Source organism: Berghia stephanieae, chromosome 1, assembly GCF_034508935.2.
Source record: "Berghia stephanieae isolate SIO BIC M18660-M18661 chromosome 1, UCSD_Bste_1.3, whole genome shotgun sequence".
In the NCBI taxonomy this organism is placed as follows: domain Eukaryota; kingdom Metazoa; phylum Mollusca; class Gastropoda; order Nudibranchia; family Aeolidiidae; genus Berghia; species Berghia stephanieae.
The window spans coordinates 75,578,241-75,601,517 of record NC_088360.1 but is presented as its reverse complement, the minus strand read 5'-3'; the positions used below and the strand labels follow the sequence as shown (position 1 = coordinate 75,601,517).

Below are 23,277 nucleotides of genomic sequence, written 5' to 3'. Positions count from 1 at the left end.
AAGACAAAGCCAGCACGTCACATTGTTTAATTGAAAACACACTCAGTACGTGGTTTCTTTACCAATGAACCCAGTACCTAATCACTAACACTCCTCATATATTTCCATCACACATTTCCTCTCGCCAAATCCCATATCCCTCTCTTGTTCTCTATGCCCCACCCCCAATTGTTTGATTTTAATATAAGTCACAACCTCAGGCCATTACTGCCTTGATTGTCTCCTACTGGTACTGGAACACATTAGAATGAGATAATGATGCGACACTGGTCAAAAATTCCTCACATCCCAGCCCCTCCAGACACATACATACTCCAGACACACGCATGCATGTGTGATACAATGACTAACTTAATGCCACATGGAGAGTAATGATAGCTTTCATTTACATTCAATACAAACATAATAAGGCAAAAGAATTTTTTATATGAAAACGAAAGCGTATGTCCAGTTTGTTTGAGATTTTTGTGTTGCCAATTTTATGAAAATAGAGGGATTAAAAAGGGGAATTGAGACGTGTTTCAGATTTCTGGGATTTCGAGATTTGAGTTTTCAAGATTTCAACGCTGCATTGTATTTATATTCTAGCATTGTGATGGAAAATGAATAACGTATCGTGGAATTTCACAAGTACCACGTTGTCCAGCATAATGAAGTTTCTTACCCAATGTAATAAGGTGTGAAGGTAATATCTTGCTTTGGAACAGTGGCTCTGACGATGGGCATTCAATAATTATGAGGGGGGGGGGGGGGGGGGGGGGAAGAGGTTGATAGTTCAATTAATAGAAAACTCACCTCTGAAGGTGGTTTTAGTATGGGTTATATATTGAGGGGGGTTTTTTGGATTTTTTTTGGGATTCCTCAGAACACCCAGCAGTGCTTGGGTAGCAGAGTGGTAGATCCGTGTAAAGTATTCTACAATGGACTAGCATCCTATCGAAAGATAGCATGTAAATGTTACTATGTAACAGTTACAGGATGAACTATAAGTCTCAAGGCTCATATAGCACAAGGGATGCGACCAGTTACTTAATCACATCTTTAGATATGGACTGCCTGATAGTAGCAGTCTCACTTGGAAAAAGAGAGATTTAACCAAATTATGCTGCTCCAAAAATATCCTTAACTTTTAAATTTTGTCTACTATCAAAATTGAGGCATCCCCCATCTCGTTCAGCTTCAGTCTATTTTCACTCATCTATTTTTTTATGGATTCATTTTTCACAATGTTGATGTGATGGTATGTGTGGCTGCTAGGCCAAAGTATGATACAGCTTTTGTCTTTTGGACAACACCTTCCCCATCGTTGAATCGACTTATAAGAGTTGACCGAAGGTCAGTTACAGAATTGAGAGACACCAGATTGTAAAATGAGTACCTGGCTGTTAACATTTTATCTGTTGGAAAAAATTGTACAACAGCATCATGTATGCTCCTACATGTTTAGTATTGCAGCTGGCTGGGGACCCCTTGTAGAACAGTCTGGGCATGTTTACGGGATATGATGCTAAGTAAATGCTCTTTTTTTTTTAACACAAGGGCAGTGGTCTCCAACCATCAGTGGGAGCTTTAGAATACTTCTGCTTTCGATAATTGAAAAAATGGAGTTCTAATTCATGCATTTCATAATTTCTACAAGACCGAGTCTAGTCATTGACTCAAAAAAAAAAAAATGAAATTTAGGTTGTGTTTCAATCTTGAATAAAAAATGGAAAAAGTTCTGATGGTTACTAATGATCAATAGGACACACAGTGAATGATCATGAAACAGATTAAGGATTGTGAGAGAGAAATTATTTTAAAAAACAAAACAATTGCAACACTTTAGTCTTTTAGATCTTTTAAAGATTAATTTTAATGTTGAGGGACAATCAATGGATTTTTTATCACTTTTTGAATCATACTGAGTGCATATCAATAGGCATATATAGTTCAGACTTATTTTTCATAGCAAAAATAAAGAAATCAAAATGTCTGTTTGTGAAAGATTGAAATTGGATTAAATTTTTATTAATGACATGTTGAAAATTAAAATTTCACACCATCCTATTTAAATGATCTTGTGTCTCATTATAGACCTGGTAGATCGCTAAGATCAATTATATTTATCTTATGACAGAGGTACCCTCTAACTCTTTGTTTCACAACAAAATCCTTTAGGGTAACAGCACCTCCGTTGTGGAATACCCTTTCATATAATACCAAAAACGGTGAATATTTCGATATCTTTAAAAAGAAATTGAAAACTTAACTATTTAGAAGAGTTTATTTTGACAAATAATGTGTTTTATATGTTATAATTTAGGATAGATGGTATAGAAATGTGCATGTAAAGAGTTGGTGTATGCGGCGAAGTTTCTGTATGTGGATTTGAGTGTACAGGTGTATGTATGTTAGTGTGATTGATAGTTTTATATAATTTGACTTTTGTTAAGCGCCATAGAGCACTTTTCAGTGGATTAACAGGTGCTATTTAAGTATACTATATTATTATTGTGATATTATAAAAGTGTTTTACGGCACATGCGACACTTTTAGTTTAGGTCATTTCAGCGCCATTAAAATGGAAGAAAGTGGGGTAGTCAAAAAATTATAGATTTACAATTTAGAGCGTCTGAGAAAAACGTAAAAGTTTCATCCAGGCACATGCACAAGATCCCACTAAACGGAATACACTCAAATATTTATACAATAATATATATATATTCAAAACAAAAACTGCAAAAGAACACAACAGACATGATTCGCAAGTCAAAATATATCGTCTCAAAAAAAAGAATAGGCCTGCTCAACATCTGACTGTTTCCCTCTCAGCCAAGGACTCTGGCCTGGACCAGGACTAAACCAATTAATCCCATTCCAAAATAAAGACAGAAAGCAACCCAGGAAAGGCAATCGGGTATAGGGAGATAGAAGACACAGCATGACTTTCCCGTCCACCACGGGAGGTCAAGAGACCCCCACCCAAATTTCAGAGACTTATATTCACAATAAGAGTTTAGGCAAATAAATCTCATCTACCCATAAAACCATTAAATTATCTTATTAGTATTAGAAGTCTTTGCATCACATTAACAGGTGATCGGTATTACAAAAAATGGTGATGATGATAAATAATAATGATACTACTAATAATAAAAATAGAAGTTAGTAGTAGCAGTATGTTTGTTTTAACGAGTTTTACCACTTGTGACACTATAAGGTCATTTCAGCGCCGGTAAAAAGGAAGATGATAGGGGAAAGTTGTAGATATAGAGATAAAAGCACCAAAGAGAAATGGGACTGGTTGAAATAGGGAATAGAAGATTCCACAAACAATCCATCAATTTTACCTAAGTCTTATCTAGACACAAGCAAGGGATCCCACTATGAAGGATACACTTAAGTGATTACAAAGTATAGTATACAGTATTTAAAATTAATAAGTATAATAGCACGTAACAGAAATAGAGAGAGATGATTTACAAGAAAAAAATATCATCTATTAAAAAATGTATGTACACTTTTGGCTGTCCCCGCCAGGACCAGGAAAAAAACCCAAACGATCTCAATCCAAACCAAAAGCAGAGAGCAAAATGGAAAGGAATAACAGATATGGGGAATAGAGGACGCAGCAAGTGATCCCCTGCCCAGCAGTGGCAGTATCATCAATAGTAGTAATAGAAGAGAAGTAATAATAGTGGTGGTTGTGGTAGTTGTAGTAGTAGAAGTAAATAAATAAATAATTATTTTAGCTTTTATGTAGCACTAATTGTGTTTAAAGCACTTTGCAAGGAGTTTCAATCCAACATCAAAACTGAATAGACAGCCTGTAAGGCGCTTGCATAATTTCATTTCCAAAGAGATAATGCTTAAACAAACCTATACTGACTTTCCACATAATGAGAAAATTTGAAGAAAGAATTTATCCAAGGATTCAACTCTGCCCTGCCCACAACGGGACTTGAACCTTTGACCACAAAGCTACATAATAGTAATAATAATAATAATCTACAAACCAAAGGAGCTAAGATCATGAGCAGAAATATCAACAATTATTAACATTATGCTTATATTGATATGACATCAAAGTCCCGTTTTTAGTCTTTATTTACTACATTACATTAGTAAATAAAGACCACAACAAATGTCAACAATTTTACTAGAAGACTTTATTCTCAACATAACTACCTCGCGATATCCTGTGTTGTGAGGTAATATAGAACTGGAAGCATTAATGCCCACTTTCTGGTACCTGAAGGTTGGCAGTTTCAAACAAAATGATGCTGGTCAACTTTCATTGCATGCTTGAAATACATTTTTCATTGAGCAATACACACCATATAAACTACTGTTTTCATTATTAGGGACAAAAATGTTTAAATGTCCTTAAGAGTAAAAAAATTGTTAGCATCTTAAATAGAACAAATTTCCAGAAGTAAAAACATAAACGAGTTAGAAATGAGAGGGTGGTTATGAGGAGAATGCAAGTTTCTGTGATTATCGGTGATGTTTCAAACATTGAATTGATTAGTGGTTATACTATTTGTTTTTTGTTCTTTTCTTTTTTTAAGATGGGGGGGGGGGGGGGGGGGGGGGGGGGGGGGAAGAAGAGAGACTTTATTTAAATAAGCACTTATATATGAATACAATTATTGACCTTCTGAATGATGCCAAGGAATTCAACTTCACAATTCGATTTTGTGGAAAATTTAAGTTATATATTTAAAAAAATTAAGACAAAAATTGTCTCCGAAATATATTGTAATACTGTTTTATTATAATAAATACATTATAGCATCTTTAGCAGATTTGTCTTTCCAGAGTTGATCGATTTGATTTTTTCTTGATTATAATTTTTCTTTAGTCTTTCAATATAAAAAAATTAAAAAGTACAATAAACAGCCAGAAGAATCAATATAAGAAGGATACACGAAAAAAGTCGTAATATTTTGGGTATTTTCACTTTCATTTTATTTCCGTGTGTTTTCCTTTGTGTAAGTGGCGTTCATGCTATTTCCAGGGAAAGATTGACTGGTTGTGCCATGAAGTTCTTTGTACAGCCAGTTTAAAGTTAATGGCATCCATGAGTATATTTATTTTACAAAGGTTAGATTTTTTTATCATATGCTAATCAATTTTTCTTAAGGCAAACAAGCATTATATTCATTCAAATAACATATTTGACATAAACATGTTTTCCATACAATAGTATATTATTATGCATACAAAAACCATCACACTAAATTAATCAAAATATTCTGCTAAAGCTATCATCATAAGTCCAAGTTCTCAAATAAGCCATCATTATTGGCATTTTTTATCACGGGACAGAACAATGCTGAATCCACCTGAAATAAAAAAAAAGGAAAAGAAGAGGATGTAAACTAATGGAATGGATCATATCTAAAATGCTTTAAACGGGAAAAAAAAACAAATAAATACAGCCTACTGCTCAAATTACTGGTCCATCACGCTTTATTTTATAGACCGATCCTCATTCATAGGGGAATTCTCAATTATAAACAAAAAAATTAAATATAAATAAATAGAGAAAGAATAGGTAACAAAGTAAAAGAGAATGCACTTACTGTCAATACATATTTACAAGGTGACGGCTCTGCTAAAGACAGCATCACAGCATGAGGATTTTTAGTATTGTCAATACACCTAGAGAAAAAAGGAGAAAAAAATAATCATTTAATACCTTTAAACAAGTATCTATGATAATATTAAGGGAATGATGCATACTAATTAATGAAATGAAGTGTGATCAGTTGCTACCAAATCAAAATGAAGTTGGTGGTAAAGTATGAAAACAGTGGAGCTGGTTTTGAGGCAAGATTTTTCAATTGATCCCGATGAGTTGCCGAAGAAACCATATAATCTCTTTCCAAAAAAAAAAAAAAAAAAAAAAAAACGAGCAGATAATAACATCTCTGATTGATCTCAGACAAAACTAGGGAAAGTGCCCTTTTTTGTAGTGGGAGCATTTGACTACAAAACGAAAATTTCTACCATCTCATATCTAACTTTTTATTTTGTACTGCTATAAAGCCACTTGTGTGATGTTTGAAATTATGATATTGTGGATTGCTTGATCTTACACAAAGGTGAGTCTGGCCCTATATTAATTGTGAAACAGTTAACTTAAAATTTATATTTGGATTATTTTTAAGTGAACGAATTAAATAGCTGTTGTGGTCTAAGAGAGATAAGAGATATATCATCTCCTCCCCTGATGTGTGAAAAGAGTTATCACAATCTGTAGTCATGTGCCTAACGCATGGACCTGTGTTGAGTTGAGATGAGATGAGTTAGTATGTGTCTAGTGTTATGAGAGTGTGGACATGTCTGTTGCGGGAGATGGAGGTGGCCAGTTGTTTATATTATATTTAAAAGTCATCTTATCTAATCTTTAAATATGCCTGTAAATATGTCATCCAGGTATTATATAACGGTTTCATTAAATTTGTAATTGTTTTAACACAGTTGAGTTATTCCTTTGTTAAATTAACTACAGTGGAACCTCCCGATTACGACACCTCCGAATAACGACAACCTTCTGATAACGACATTGACCCGTGGTCCCGATTTTTTTTTCTATTCAAGATCAGTAAAAAAAAAACTCCAAATAACGACGCACTTTTTGATAAAACCTCCGAATAACGACATCATTTTGGCGATTTTCGGCAGTTTTCATAGATACCGAGTATAAGTACTCAAAGTTTATAAAAAAGATTCCTACTTGAACCAATGAGAACGCAGCTTTTGAAACCAATGAGAACGCAGCTCTTTTTTTGAGGAATCTTGGCTGATATGCATTAATAAAAACCAAGGTAAAAATGTAAGTGTAAGCAAGTAAACACAAAATCTTGGAAAATGTGATATTATGTGGTGATAGAAGTATTAGTAGTAGTAGTAGTAGTAGTAGTAGTAGAAGTAGTAGTAGTAGTAGTAGTAGTAGTAGTAGTAGAAGTAGTAGTAGTAGTAATAATAATAATAATAGTAGTAGTATAGTAGTAGTATAGTAAGTAGTAGTAGTAGTAGTAGTAGTAGTAGTAGTAGTAGTAGTAGTAGTAGTAGTAGTAGTAGTAGTAGTAGTAGTAGTAGTAGTAGTAGTGTTTTTGTGGGAGGAGGAGGAATTTTTCTAACTCGCAGCGTCCGAATTACCTGTTTTTGTTTGTTTTAAAGGGTTTTACAGAGCTTGTGACACATCTATGTAATATCAGCGCCAGTAAAAAGGAAGAAAATTGGATAGTAAAAAACATTCTAGATTTACAATTGAAATGACATAAGAAAAAGTAAGACAAAGGGGAATGGTTTAAATAGGGAACAGATCAAATGTAGATTCCAGGAGCACACTATCAGTGTACTCAGTTCAGATCACCTAAAAGTCTCATCCAGACACACACACAAGAACCCTCTAAGAGGAATGTTTTGTTTGTTTTGTCTATGTTAATAAAAACTGGTCCCACGGGCCTTACCACGCCCACTTTGTCCGCCATCTTGGAAACCTCTAAATAACGACACCTCCGGATAACGACATAAAAACTCGGTTCAGTGGCATGTCGTTATCGGGAGGTTCCACTGTACTAAGTTTGTCTTATGTTCCTAGGGTGGCTAGCTAACAGCAGTTGAGCCATCTAGTTTACTCACTCACTCACTCTCTCCCTCTCTTTCACTCTCTTGGTTCACTACATTATGATATTGTGAGCCTTGAGCCCTCTATTAGCTTCTATCTATATTACAGCCCACATTTGTCCCTTTTCACTTCTGACAATCTGGTCATTTGAACCCTCCAAAACCAATTCGTAACAAAAACAGATTTTTCAGGAGACACACTCACACACACACACACACATACATTTCTGTCATCCAAAATGCCTTCAATATTCTTTTTAAAAAACCCAACTAATTGTGTGCAATGATGTGAGGCCTGGAGAGTTGAGGCAAATGAAGATCTCAAATTCCCGACCTTGAAACGTCTATAAAATTTCCAATCTCAACTCAATTTCCGACCTGCTGGTGGAAACCCTGAATACCAAAGTGAAGATGATGACGTTATGTAAAATGCTGACAGTAAGAAAAGTCTAACCCATAGAAATAATAAGAACGAAATAACAAGTCATAATTCAGCACAACCACAATAAATTGCAACATTCCCACATTAGAATAAAGCCAGACCATAACAAAGCGTTGATCCATAAAATAAGAAAATACAAACTAAAAATATGATCTATCATGGTAGGACCATAAAAGGTCACTTGCAAAATTTACTTTTTAGCTCGATATAAGAAAAATCAAGCAAAATTCGTGGGGCATATTCTGAGAATGAAAGTGTTCGTAAACTTGACGGCTATTAAAAAGCTGGAAGGAAAAAGATCACCTGGCCTGCAGGTACAAAGGATGATGGTCAGTGTGACAAAACGGCTGGGGTCAGAAAGGCACATTGACACAGTGCAGAAGATTCAAGAAAGAGTGGAGTGGAGAGCCTTGACCACCAATGCAATGAAGCACGGCACATTGATATGATGATGATGATGATGAAAATTATTTCAGCACATTTGATTTTATAAATAATGCATGAAATATTGAACCAATGAATGTGACATGAAACAAAAATGAATGAGGGGGTTAAAAAGGGTTAGGAGTCACTCATGACGAAATAATTACTTATGTTACTAATTTAATAGGACTTCCAGATATCAATTAACAAGTTGATATCATGCAAATACCATGATACAGGACATTTCATTTAATGAGAAATGTTACTTCAACCCTTTACTATTCTTCAATGTTTATAAAGCACAAACATCATATTCGTGAAAAAACTTTTCAAAATGCTTACTTCAACCGCACTTCACAAGTCCTGGGCTTTCCAATCAAATCACAGGTATCCCCATTGGTATAATATTGGGAAACATGTCTGAAAGAATGATTTCAAAATGACAGAAATTAACCGATTAAGTTTAAAACTTTGGGACCAGTATAGTTCTGAGTGGTTATGGGAAAATAATAAAATTGTGACTAAGAGAACAACAGCAGTATGGACAAGAGTACATAACAATAATTGGTAAAGAGTTAACTTCATGATGAAACTTCTGATAAACAGATCTCATGTGTAAATAATATCCTTGGCAAAATACAAAACACACCACTTGTTGAACTGGTGTAACTTTTTAGCAAAAAAGAAACATCAAGTAATTTTTTCGCTGAGTAATAACAATTCATTTTATTTGAAATCAGAATATTCATGAGTATAATATATTTTCCAATATTAACAATTACTAATTTTTTATTGAAAAGAGGCCGATTTCCTACACTTCACCAAACTATTTCTGAACTCAGTAGTGGGTATGTCTATCTCTGGCCTTGATCTCACACCATATCCTATTCCATGTGGAGTGGAAATATCATTGTATCATATCTTGAGAAATGTTGTTCCATTACTCAATCAATATCTTAGAAAGGGCATCAATGTGTGGTTACCAACCAAGTTCCATTGGTGAAAGGTCAGGAGACTTGGCTGGCCAAAGAAGAATCTCAAAATTCTGTTCCTCTAAAAAGTTGTGATAAATGGTTGCCACAAGGGACCTGACATTGTCTTGTTGGAAGACATTAAGTTCTTCATGTTGCTCCATTTTTGGGACGATTCGGGGTTGCAGATCTCATTTCCTTGCAAAACAATGAGGTCAGATTTTCTGTAGGCATTAATGCCACCCCAGACTCCTGAAAGGACTGACTTCAACAACACGCTCATCATGATAGTGTGTATTACACGGCCGCCAGACTCTTACATCCCATCATTGTGTGACAGGTTGAACCGACCTTCATTGGTGAAGAGAATAGCACTCCACTGAGGATGATGTCACCTTCCATGTGTCATTGCTCATTCCAGATGAAGGTGAAGGTGTTGATCAAGTCAAATGTTACTGATACACGGCCTTTGACAATTTAACCTTTGCTCTCTTAGATGGTTCATACTGTTGACTAACATAGAAGTCATTCGCCACAATTCTCGTTTCAATGTTTCTTTAAATTAAGCAGACAATGATGATATGATTGCAAATAAAATGTTTAATCTTGACAATACGATCCATAGAGCAAAAGTAAACCACAGTTTGTGTTGTATCAAATTAAAATAACAATTGCTTGCTACCCTTTCAATTTGATGCTAGTTTTCACAAAGTACTTTACCATCAAACCTTACAGATCAAATTACCCAATCTCTGCTGGATGGACAAGAATGACCAGAATAACATTTCCTAGATTAGAATTCTTTTTTTGTTTGTTTGTTTTTGAGTTGAGATCTCTACCGTTTAAACTATCGGAAGACCTGACAAAATAAAAATAATTTTTAAAAAATTGATTAGAGTATAAAATCTCATAAATATTTTATCTTTTTTTATTGACAAGTTGTTATGTGTCCCTCTAATCTTGTTCAATAGAATGGAGCCTAAAATTCCAATCTGTAATCTTAACTCATCAAACGTTTTGATGGGCACCAACCTTCTGATGCCAACTTCTTTTGGACGTTTCAAAGGGTTTTCAGTGAGCCATTCCTTGTGCTTATGAGCGTCCCAAAAACCCAAATAAATGCTTGTTTCTTTTCCTTTTTCCTGTGAGCATTTACAAAATGACAGAAGACAATATTTTTAAAAATATATTTCAAATTTCGATATGTATCTTTTTTATGAAAAACAAAACAAAAAAAAAGAAAGAAATTTTTTTTTTTTTTTAATGAGAGGGAATATTTCAAATGTATTAAAAAATCTCTACAACTCTCTCAAGGAGTAAGACGATTAAAATATGGGTCAAAATACAGTTACATGCAACATCTCAATTATGTCATCCCCAGAATAGCGACATGGCACCCTGGTCCCAATTTAAATTTGCTAGATATTGTTAGTAACAAAAACCTCAATATAGCGAAATACATTTTAGTAAAAACACTGTTTAGCAACATCAATATCGCTATAATCGGTAATTGAAGTCGACACTTGATACAAAAATTCTTTTTTTGTTGTTTGACCAATGTGGTGCCTTATTCAATCCTTATGGCTAATAATAATAATACAGCTGTACTCATACAGTCACAGACCAGGATAAACTATAGAGGAAAATGGTATTCTAATTACGATCAAAACAATGAAAATTTAATGCATCAAAGACTTAAAGCATAACTTGTAAGCCCATTGACATCAGGGGTAATAACTTTCTAAAGTGGTTGTGACGATGTCTAATTATGATCAGTGGTCTGAGCCTCACATCAAAGTCCAATCACACCCCCTTATTCCGCCATTTTGTGAGTCCCGTACTAACAACAGCCCTAGATAAGGACACGATTTTCCAAGCCCTGAAGATATTGATATTCATAGGTTGCACTGTATATTTCACCTATGGTGGGACCATCAAACGAAAAAAAAAAAAAAGTACTTATTAGAACAATAAAAATTATATTAAAAATCTCATCACTCTAAACAATAAGCATATAAAATTGAAGTAAATAAAACTTACTTTTTTAAAATTTGGAACTGGCATACCAAATTCTTACTACAATGTAATCAGACTTCTCCATCATAATATGTCTATAGCATTATAATTATATATCAAATTTGACAAGGAAATGTATCCAAAAGAAAAAAAAAAAAGAACTTTATGCTTTGGATTATACCATTTTTTTATTCCAATTTATAATGCCAATTTCAACACTAAAACCTTTTGAATGGATAGTTGATGTTTGGAGAGCGAAACAATGTGACATGTAATTTATCATTACTGATCACATTTTTGTTTGTTAATTACTTACAACATGGAACTGTTTGGCATATCTTCCATAACAAATTTCATGCAGCCACCATCCATGACCCTAAAAGATGACAGAGGACATAAACTCAAAGTAAAAAAAATATAATAAATTATGATAATAATAAATAAATTTATTAATTTGCTAAGAGGAAATGTACTGATCCATCTGACAAACCCAAATCAAATGCAAAACTTACATCGATATTCATTGTAACTTAATCATGGCTTACTCGAGTCAGGCCTCCCGATTATGCAGGCAGTTAAAAATGTGGAGGCGAGAATGCCAACCAATTAAAGGAGGGAGTAAAAAGTAACAGCCCTAAATTTGGATTAGCTTTTAAAGAAAGAGGGAAAATTATATTTAACACCACAATCATTATATTGTGTTTTTTCAATTGCGAAATGTACTGGAATTAATATTAGATAAATATTTTAAATTTTATTATTGTTTTTTCCTGTATAAGTCTTATCGGAGGAGGAAAAGAGAACAGCATGTTTACTGCCGCAAACAAAATGGCAGCCTCCTATCGGTATCAATTTTAAATTACTGTTGTGTCTAATTTTGTGTTATTTCACTTTGGATTACTTTTCCTCATATCGTTTGCAAGTATAACTCTATTTGTTTATTATTTTACCTGCTTTTTAAATTGAATTAACTTTATAATCGAGATTGCTAGTCTAGTCTAACTGTTCGCTTACTCTTCTCTGACTGACTCAAAGTGAAAGTAAAGAGACTTCTTAGTTTAGAATATAAGTTGCCTTCGTCTGCATTAGGTCTATATAATTATAATACAGGTCTAGACTAAACATGGGGAGAAAATGTTGTGTTACGGGTTGCCATTCAAATTATAAATCAACTGATAAAATTACTGTTTATAGACTTCCTAAAAATTTAGAAGAACGTGAAAGGTGGATGAAAGCAATACCCCGTGACAATATCCCTAACACATCAAACACTGTTGTTTGCATCAAACATTTTCCTGAAGGGTTTGAAACAATTTCAGTCAAAGGAAGATTAAGACCAAAAGACCCTCCTTCTATTTTTGATAACATTCCAAGAAGTTTAGTACCAACACCACCACCACTTCCTAGAACAACTACAAAGTCAAGCTCAGCGATACGTTGTCATCAACCAGATGAATTGAATGAATTTATTAAACAAGATGTTGTAGACTTTGATACTTTGTGCTCTTCTATAGCTGGTCGACAATTTCCTTGCGAGATTAATTCTTTTGTAAGCAACAATTGTTTATTCATACAATCAACAGATTACTTGCATTCTTCTGGCATTCCAAGGTTTATGTTAAAAATCAACCCTGATCAAAGCTTCGATGGATTTCACGCAGGAGTAAAAACATCAATAACACCGCTTTCAAGAAACAGGATTACAAAAGTTGCACGATGGTCACAACTTGAGGCTTCTTTAGATTATCTAAATTCTTTGGAACTGAATCACAAAAAGTCTGTTTTGTTAGAACAATGTTCAACTTTGAATACAGTTGCAGTAAAAAATGTGAAATATTCACCTGATATCATAGTACGAGCTTTTGAATATTTAGCTACTTCCCGATCTTTATATAATCGTCTTCGTGAGGATTTTGGTTTACCAAGCCAAACCACCCTAAACAGAATATCATCTAAAGTAAACAATACCAGCGATTTAACTTTTTTAACAAGTGTCTTTTCTTCCTTAGAGGAACAGCAAAAGAAATATATTTTATTGATAGATGAAGTCTATGTTAAACCTCTCCTAACATATCATGGAGGAAAACTGTTCGGAAAATCTGTTAATAAGCCAGAAGAACTTGCAACAACAGTTTTAGGGTTTATGTTAGTTTCACCTTTTGGTGGTCCATCATATTTAATTAAAATGCTGCCTGTGCGTAACCTGGACTCACAATTTATGTTTGATCAAACAAATGAGCTATTGAATAATATAAAAAAAGCAGGTGGAACTGTAGTATCTATCATTTGTGATAATAATAGAATCAATCAATCGTTTTTCAAATTATTTTCTTTAGAATCTCCTTGGAAGACAACCGACAATATATTTTTATTATACGATTTTGTACATATAGTTAAAAACATAAGAAATAACTGGCTCACAGAAAAAACTGGACAACTTGTTTTTGAGGATAATGGAGATGAATTTACAGCTAAATGGGAACACATACAGAAACTACAGCAAATGGAAGATGCAAGTCTAGTGAAGATGTCAAAATTAAATTATCAGTCTGCTAATCCCAAACCTATTGAGAGACAAAAAGTACAAACCTGTCTGAATGTTTTCTGTGAGGAGACTAAGGTAGCATTAATAGAACACCCTGGAATGCAATATGAAAATGTGGACGGAACAGTAAATTTTATATCTAAGGTAATTGAATTTTGGAAAATTATGAATGTAAAATCACGCTTTGAAGACAAACGATTCAAAGATCCATTACGCGCAGCCATTTCTACTGATAAAGATTTAGGATTAAAAATACTTAAGGATTTTTCTGATTTTGCTTCTCAATTACAAAGCCAACAGGGTAAAAGAGAGAAAAAATTTACTCGTGATACTTCTTTAGCCATTCAACATACATGTAAAGGAATTATTGAACTAACAAAGTATTTATTGGAGTCTTCTGAATATGTTCTTCTTGGAAAATTTACAACTGATCCCATAGAAAAAGCTTTTGGTAAATTGAGACAAGGCAGTGGTGGTACTTATTTCATTAATGTCCAGCAAATTCTTGAAAAAGTTAATATCTTTCAGACTAAATTACTACTTCGTCTACGTTTTGATATTGATGAGCTTTCTTCTGAGTCACGTCATTCTTGTGACAAATGTGGATTTGTGTGGTCAGAAGAAGTTTGTGAAATTGTTGACAATTTGCCAGATCTAGAATCTTCCGTCAAAGATGAAGTAAAACAGAGTTTAGTATACATTGCTGGTTATGTCACACGTAAGGATCACGCAGGTGAAGAGGAGGACGTTTTATTTACCTATTTTAATAAGTTTGGATCTTATACATCAAATTTAGACAGAGGGGGTTTGAAGAAGGCAAATGATTTAACCTGTCAGTGGACAATTTTTTCCTACATTATTTTTCAGTCTATTGCAAACAACGTGGTCGAAATTCTTTAAGTAATACTTTGTATAAAATTTCGGAAATGTTTGATTTTCAAATTAAAGAGCACCACTGTAACATATTGAGCAACATATTGCTTAACAATTACTGCAAGTTGTCCAACATGCCATCTGACAAGGAGCCAAAACAAAAGATTTTAAAGCTATCATAGAGGTAAATCTTGTATTCAAATTCTTTTTATTATTTTTTTCTCAGTAATAATATTTCTGGTTTTTTAAATGGCTTATAGTACTCATTCAGTGCCTAAATGAGTATATTAATGATTTTATTAGATAACTGCATTGTTTACCATTAAAAACCCAACTGTTAAGATAAACCTGTTATCGCCTCCACATTTTGTCTACTGCCGCACGTTGGTCAGGCCCGAGTAGAGTAAGCCATGAACTTAATATATCAGTACTTTTAGTGGAATACTGGATAATGCAAATGTTGCGAGTTGTAATTCTGACATACAAATCACTCTTGACAGCAGGAAAGAAACATTACTTAACTAGATAAACCTAAAATAAAAACGGCAGGACACTTTCACTTCGGTGGGCAGTCATGACTACAATAAACTCTTTCTTTGATCAAAACCATACAGTTTGACTGAGACAAAGGATTTAGATAGTGTTGATGAATCAAATGTTTTTGCTACTGTCTATTTAATTCACCAATATTTATATATAATCGAGGTGGCTTTTTCTTTACATTTGCAAATCTTTTAATATAAACTAACCCCTCTCAAGCATTTCTGTCCGCTGAAAAAGTCTCTGAGAGTTTGCTTATCTGTAACTGCACCCAGTTTTTGGACAGGAGGAGCAGGTGTGGTTACAGTTGTATCCACTTTGGCATTTGTGTCTTTCTTATGTATCATGGGCTCCTTCACACGTGGGACTTTATTGGTCGATGTCATTGGTGGTTCAGATTCCTGATCAGGTACACCAAAGTCAGGTAAAACAAAGTCCTGGTAATTCAAAAGCAAAATACAAAAAAAAAAAAACAACAACAAAAAATAAACACAATAAATGATCGTATAGACATATTTTAAAAATTTATGTTTGTTGAAAAAACAATGAACTGAAATTTAAAGTTTTTTGGGGGGGTTTTTTGGTTACAATTCTGAAATTAAATGAAATCAACTAGGGGGTGGATGTGTTTTTCCTACATTTTAAAAATTCTCTGCTATCATTATATCCTTTTCTGATGTCGCATTTTAAGAGTTTTTAATTTTTTTTTCTTTAATATCCATATATTCAGTCCTTGGTAATTCAAGCAGGAATGATTTCAAGTAAAAAAGCACCATTTTGCCCATGCTTCTTCTTCTCAACAATATCATGCTAACAACAATACTCATTAACTGCATGAATCGATCATTATTTATTGCTGAAATAAATCATCATAATTTGGCAATGTATTCTGCTCTCCAGTGGTCTTAGAGATAGAAGTCAAGTGCCTACCAGTTGTATATAGTCGGACAATGGATGAAAGAGTAGAGTGCAATCTAAGTTTGTGTACTATAATTTGTGGTCTGCCGCATCAATCTGGTATTATGTTAGAATGATATAGAAACAGGAAAGGAGATTTTGTCAATATAATAATTAGAAAATTTAATTTTTTTGAAGTTTAAGAAATAAAGCTTGGTCTCGTCAATGAAGGCATTCATTTTCAAAAAATTTTATAGGTTAAGTTCAAGATTGAATTTTAAGCATCTTGCTCACACTGACTTAACTCTGTTTTGAGACAATTGGTCATATTTGTGGTTATGAGTTACTTATGATTTTCCTGTGTCCACAAAGAAATTCTTTACTTTCTCCCTAAAAATCTGTAATCTTATGCCTTTCGAAGGCTGTTGGACAAAAGTTGGCAGCAGCTAGAGTCCATTCTAATTCAGCCCAACAGTTGCTGGAGTCGCCTGAGCAGTAAACTATTTTGCGCTGTTCAGGTTTGTTACAACAGTTCTTGTTAGTTGATCGAATGCCCCTCCCCCCAACTGGAAATAGCAAATAGGATAAGTTGAAGTTCTAACAGGAACTCCACAACCATCATTTTGATTGGTAACAGACAAATTCCAGGTTCAATAAACTGTCTGACTTTAAAAAAAAAAATTAATTAAAAAAATACATGTATAAAAAGTCATCCCTCTTTTTAATCACGTTAGTTAATACAAACAACAACAAAAATTTAAGAAAAGAGAAACTGTGGTAAAAATGGTCATTATTCTAAGATATCAAGAAATGAAAAAAACAAAAACATACTTCACCAGAAACATGGAATAATCTTGACTCCTGTTCATTATTGGTTAACTGTGAAGGCTTAGTGGGAGACCCAAAGAAAGAATGGCATCTGATTTCACTGACAGATTTGGTTCGAGGTCTGATGAAGAGGAAACAAATGTTGAAAATATTCATCATTCTGTATTAGTTGACTAAAACAATTTGATCAACATTTAGATTGCAGAATGATATCTGATAGCATCAGTTTTGCATTATATCACTTATCTGATAAGAAAGAAAACAATTCCAGCTGGACTGCAGCAATTCATCCATGACATCCTGGCACCTATTCATATTATTCCTCAACTTATGACCTTTCAGAAAACGTCTACTTATACCTCTGCCATCAATTTTTGTCTATTTTTTCAACTTCCTTAGTCCATCCTCCATGATAACAAAAAAAAAACTGGCAAACACAACACTTTATATAGGGTCAAATTACAATTTCTAAGAGAAACGGAGCAGTTGAAAGTCTTCCAATATACTTTTAGACAGCTAGTAAAGACTATCACCATGTGGAAACTTTTAAAGCATCCAGAAGCCTAACTTAGATTTGATGTATTAGTTTCAAGAATCTTTGTCATTTGGATCCAAGGAAACGGAAGTGATTGCTTTCAATTTGCTTTAAACTCCAAGATAAATGGTCTGGACACAATTCATTCAATTTTGAATTTTCTACATATCAAAACTACAATTAAGTATATAATTAAGGAGATGTTTTCAAAAGAGAAAATTTGATAAAAATCAAAATGATCATTGCATGAAAGCATCTCATTGACTTACTTAAAATCGGGATGTTTGCAAAGCAATGCAGTCAACACTATAACTTCATATTCACAAGTTGAAATTTCTTTGAGCTCATACACTTCGCCCCTGCCATCCTTATAACAGACATACAGGACGTGTGCTTTTCTGGGTTGGTTGGTTAGGTCGCATTTGGTCCCATCTGTCATAATTACTTCATAATATGGCAATTCCTCTCCTTCTAATTCTTTTAATGGCAGTGGTGCTGTTGATTCTTCTTCTGGTTCATTTCCTATTTTTTTATTTAAAAAGATAGTTTTTGTGATTTATTGAAGAGCAAATCATTATTTGTATCTAGATATGGATCTGGAGCACGAATTGCAAGAGGTACTATTTTTTGCTCGTCATAGTACTTGTACAGTAAAAATGAGAAACATACATAATACAAAACACAAATCCTGATGCACACATTCTGACATAACTCTTCTCTGGGAAAAAAATAATATAGAGTCCTCAAGAATGCGTCTTGTGATGTTTTAAACTTGCTTAAATTTGTATTGTCTACTATTTTTTGAATGGCACGTTCGAGTCCCTAACCTAACAATCCTTGGATAGAAGCTGTATTTGTAGGTATCTATTCTTGCATGTAGTTTATGAATTTATATATATGGTCATGTCTGGAAATGTAGTTGCTCTGTAATATGTATTCCTTACAGATATTTAGATTAACCCAGGTGGTCTTAAAAGAAAATAGACTAAACCAGGTTGATTTTCTGCAATCTCTTAATGGTTGCCATCCTGGTTGGGGCAAAGTTTGTGTGACACACCCCTTAACTCTGAATTTACAATTAGTCACAAATCATGCAGTCTGTGGATTCCATCTCATTTCTTTAAGAGTATTTTACAATACGAGCCCCTAACAGTACATGCATATTCTATAGTTGTCATGACATAACATAAAACTGCATTTGCACCGTCTTTGTCAAGTCCAAAATTTAGGCTGTCATCAGGCAATACTTTTAGGTGTGATTCTAGTGAGATGGTATCCCGATGGCTATTAATAAATACAAAAAAAAAAGCATAGTGGACAAAATACAACGCCTTAGGGAATGCCAAACAGAATAGCATTAATGTCATTGGATTTTCCATCTAAGTCTATTATTTGAGTCCCGCCACATAACCAATTTTCAAACCATGTGAGTAATTGTTGGGCTTCTTGATTCTTGTTTCTCAACTATTATAATAGCTGTCTGTGTGGCATTGTTATGAATACTATGATTCAAGTTCAAAATCTTCTTGACAATTGAAACTATTGTAAAACACTTAACCAAGCAACAAGAAAAAAAAATGAAATAAATAATAATGAAGCTAGAATGATCAATCTGAATCTTGAAAATTACTTGAAAACAAAAGAGAAAACAAATATTTTGTTGAAATGTTACCCATCATCTCAAAATCTTATTATATCAGGTTGGATCTAACCCTGAAAGGTGAATTTACAATTAAAATGATAAGAAATAAAAACTTAAGATCTTTTGCAATGTAAGAAACTCTATTTGTTCTCCACCTTAAAGAACAGAAATTAACCACAAGTTTTATATCTGCGGATATAAATTATTTTTCCTGCACCTATTTCATTCCCACATAAAAACGCTTTGAAATGACAAAAACACAGAATACATAATACATTTGAAATGAGGTGTGTAAAACAAAAGCTCCAATACAAGCTAAGACATAAGTGTGGCGTAACCTTTCTTTACCTTTATTCAATTCCCTGTGATTTCCAATACCTAAAAGGTACTCTTGAGTTTTTACTTGCTGAAAGATAATGTAAAATGAAATGCATTTAAAAACAGTAAAACGAACGACCTTAATGAAAAAAAACAAAAAAAGAAATAGAAATAATAAATAAATAAAAGATTTTAAAAGATAATAATCTAAAAAAAAAGAATTAATTAATTCAACCAATAATAGCAATACTACTACCACTTCAACTATTACTTTTACTATTAAAACTGCTACTACCACTACTACTACGAATAATAACAACAACAACAATAATAACAAAGATAATAATAATAATAATATAATAATAATAATAATAATAATAATAATAATAATAATAATAATAATAATAATAATAAATATAATAATAATAATAAATCTGTAGGTAAGGGGTTTAGTTTCAATCCCGAGTTAGGTTTCTTTGTTTGATGCCTTATAATTATCATCATTATTAAATTTTCACAGCTAATTGCACATTCCCTACAGTGCATATGAACAATAATAAGAGCCACAAATTTAATGATTTTATTTTTATCCATAGTGTCCCAAGTACTAACTTATCCTGATGAAAGATGCTAAAGAATTTCCATCCATTGTCATTCTTATTAGTAATTGCAGTCATAAACATTAATGATAGAAAATAATATTAATTTCTGAACAAAAACTTACATTGGATGGATCTCTGGTCTGATGATATTGTTTTAAGTACTTTCCATGACAGAGCTCATAAGTCCAGTAGCTTTCAATCTGAGAGAAATATACAAAAACAGAATTGTGAGGTTTTTACCAAAAACAATGGATTGCAGCTGTAACACGACAAAAACAGCTCTATAACATTTTTACTACGTGTTTTATTTTTCTTTCTTTTTTCTAAAAATAATCTTTAATCTGTATTGATAAAACATTCAATCTGTGTGTATCTTGTCTACAGGGAAAACCAGAATACTTTCTGTTTTGGAAATTAGCCAGTTTGTTAACATTTCTATTTATTGGCGAAAGCCTAAGATTGAATAAACTTTTTGAAACTAAACTTTTTTTTCAATCTGTCTGATGCAAGACAACAAGGCAATTTATATCGATTTTACAATGGCCATATACAATTTTATTCTAGTTTAAGTTCTACATTATTTTAAACAAGAAACTAGGAAGTCAAGTACATGGCTGAGTGGTCCCGAGCATTCTTAATAAGGAATGAAGTTTTTTCGGTCTTGGAAAATGAGAACCACAAAGACGGTTACATCTTAGGAAAATACATCACAATTATTGGAAATGTTTGTACTACTATGAAAAATATTTTAGAGGCAATCAAAAATTATATACAAGGGAAAAAATGCAAACATGGGTTTTCCTATTTTATTCTTTTGGATTGGGGGGGGGGGGCGTAAAGGGTTATGATTAAAGTTTCATGATTGATCAAATAAATCAATGAAGGAATAAAACTTCACCTTTCTTTAAGAAAATTATCCATGACAAAAGCAGTTTTTTAAAAATGAGAACAAAATACTATTACTAAACATGCACGTTACGGGATCAAAAACCTTCTTCGGACATTTATAGGTATAGAATGGAAGATTTTGACTGAAACAATAAATCAAACCTGAATCTGTAGTATTCACTGTAACAAAAGTAATTCAATTTCCTATAGAAACTAGATAGAAAGCTATTGTGCAGTAAAGCCCAGAAACTTACTCGATAAGAGCACTCTTTTTGGCTTAACAGCGGTTTCAAAATTTGTGTTGCTGTTGGTCCAACATATTGACGTGTTCCACCCTGAAACAAGGTAATTGTGAATGGTTAAAATTTCATAAAGCAAATAAATATGTAAACAATGCACACTGAATTTATATAAAGTTCATATAAACAATTAGTTTTTAGCTTTCTTGTATTTACTTGAATGAGCAATCAAACAGGTTCATTCATGAGCAGTAACAAAAATATAATAAAAGACACGTCAAAAGTATCGGTTTCAAAATAATAACTAAGAACAGAATGTATTGGATGCAAACCATTAACTCAAAAAAAAACATGGCATTCTATTTGGATAATTTCCATAGTGCCATGAGTGCCACATCTGTTAATTATTTTCATGTTTAAGGAGATAAGCACTCCAAGAATGAAAGACTTTAACTGAAACAATAAATTAATATATCGATACCTTATTGTTCTCTACAGACTTGGGAATAATACATTGGTAACGCTCCTGCTTATCTGTTGTCAAAAGCATATGTCTCTCACCAAGGACTTCTGCCTATGAAGAGTAAAAATATATATATAAGGACCGATAATATAATGACAAGTTATTTTTACTTTGATATGATTTTAACTCATCTTGAGAAAAATTAAATACAAATGCCTATGTAGACAAACCTTTCCACAACGATTCACAAGGAATCTGAATCTGAATGTTACTCGAAGTCGACTCAATTCTGAGTATTTCTATTCAAGGGCGGAGAGAGTTGTTGAGTTTGGCAGTCATTGTTGGTATTTAGGCTGATGAATTTTGATAATCTTCGTTTGAATGTTTCTAAATCTATTGTGACTCATTGGCAGTTGATGAACCGTCAATTACCAAGGACTCACTCCTTGGCAAAGTGACACTTCCATACAATTTACGACAGTCGATTACAATCTGACACAACAGATGCAAGAATCTAGATATCTAGGTCCAAAAAGTGTACAAAAATTGGAGAGGGCCTACTGAATGAATATTTATGATTAAACATTTTATGCTATTTGTAAGATATGAGCATATTTATTGTAAATAGTGGGTTTAAATAAATGATTTTTTTTTAATGAATCAAATCAAATTATGTCAGTCAGATTCAGATGGCCCATGGACATGACTCATGAATATGGTCTATTGATATCCCTATCACAGTTTCAGTTTCATCAAAATATTAATATTGAATCGGGTAAATACCATCGACATATATTTATCCACCAACATACCTCCTCTTTACTGAATTCTATAGGGCCTCCCCAAGTAATGGAGTATGGAAAGTTGTCCATGAAAGGATCGAAGGACCCCAGTCCCTGTGTCCCTTGTGCAAGCACTAAGGTGCTTACGAAGGTTATCGTGAGGAGTATACCTTTCATTTTATATTATATTTAAGAATTACTCAATGTTATCAATAATCTGATTTCATAGACTCTACATCTTTAGGATTGGCATAACGATTCTTTAAAAAATGACATTTGGCTGCCGAAAATGAAAGTTGACGTGGTGGTAAACAACGGGCTACAATGTTTACAAGTCCATTCACACCTCGCAAAAATGAAGAGCGAATTAGGGCGCTAGTAGGTAACGTCAACGACCTCTTAAATGAGGGTAGATAAACAGAGTGTCTGCGTCCACTCCCCCTGAGAGGACCTTTGCCGCATTTTGGTTCTTTCGCCAGAGAGTATTTACTCAGCTTGACTACGTTCCCTTACAAATGGAATTCTCGTTTCAGACAAAGGTATAAGTCAAAATTAAAAATAAAAAAAATTACCTGTAGATTCAGATGCCTCTCCCAAACATACACGCACAATCATGACCAGGGCATACGGTGAATACTTAGGTATGAGGT

The 23,277-nt window shown here is 33.3% G+C and overlaps 1 protein-coding gene across 2 annotated transcripts; it reads right to left on the bottom strand.

Annotated features, from left to right (window-relative positions):
• Positions 1–1,830: 1,830 nt before the first annotated feature.
• Positions 1,831–22,991, bottom strand: LOC144957201 (endoplasmic reticulum lectin 1-like). Of its 2 annotated transcripts, none has more exons than XM_078888256.1 (13): positions 22,658–22,991; positions 21,864–21,956; positions 21,398–21,478; positions 20,378–20,455; positions 19,684–19,741; positions 17,963–18,215; positions 17,162–17,279; positions 15,643–15,870; positions 11,792–11,851; positions 10,492–10,601; positions 8,831–8,908; positions 5,571–5,649; positions 1,831–5,330 (listed from the first exon to the last, which is right to left on the bottom strand). In XM_078888256.1, exons 1-13 carry the CDS (start codon positions 22,802–22,804, stop codon positions 5,256–5,258), a joined length of 1,458 nt encoding a protein of 485 aa, XP_078744382.1. In that variant the 5' UTR covers positions 22,805–22,991; the 3' UTR covers positions 1,831–5,255. The 2 variants fall into 2 exon arrangements, with proteins under 2 accessions (XP_078744382.1, XP_078744390.1); XM_078888264.1 differs by having other exon boundaries at positions 15,643–15,834; positions 22,658–22,959.
• Between the last annotated feature and the right edge of the window lie 286 nt (positions 22,992–23,277).

What these genes read in the sequence shown, in the direction of transcription:
- LOC144957201 (XM_078888256.1), bottom strand. Translation starts at nt 22,804, where the DNA reads ATGAAAGGTATACTCCTCACGATAACCTTCGTAAGCACCTTAGTGCTT. An exon ending in TGCAAACATCCCGATTTTAA is followed by an intron (nt 17,280 to 17,962) that starts GTAAGTCAATGA and finishes CCTCTTCATCAG; the next exon opens with ACCTCGAACCAAATCTGTCA. An exon ending in AAAGAAGTTGGCATCAGAAG is followed by an intron (nt 8,909 to 10,491) that starts GTTGGTGCCCAT and finishes TCATTCTTTCAG; the next exon opens with ACATGTTTCCCAATATTATA.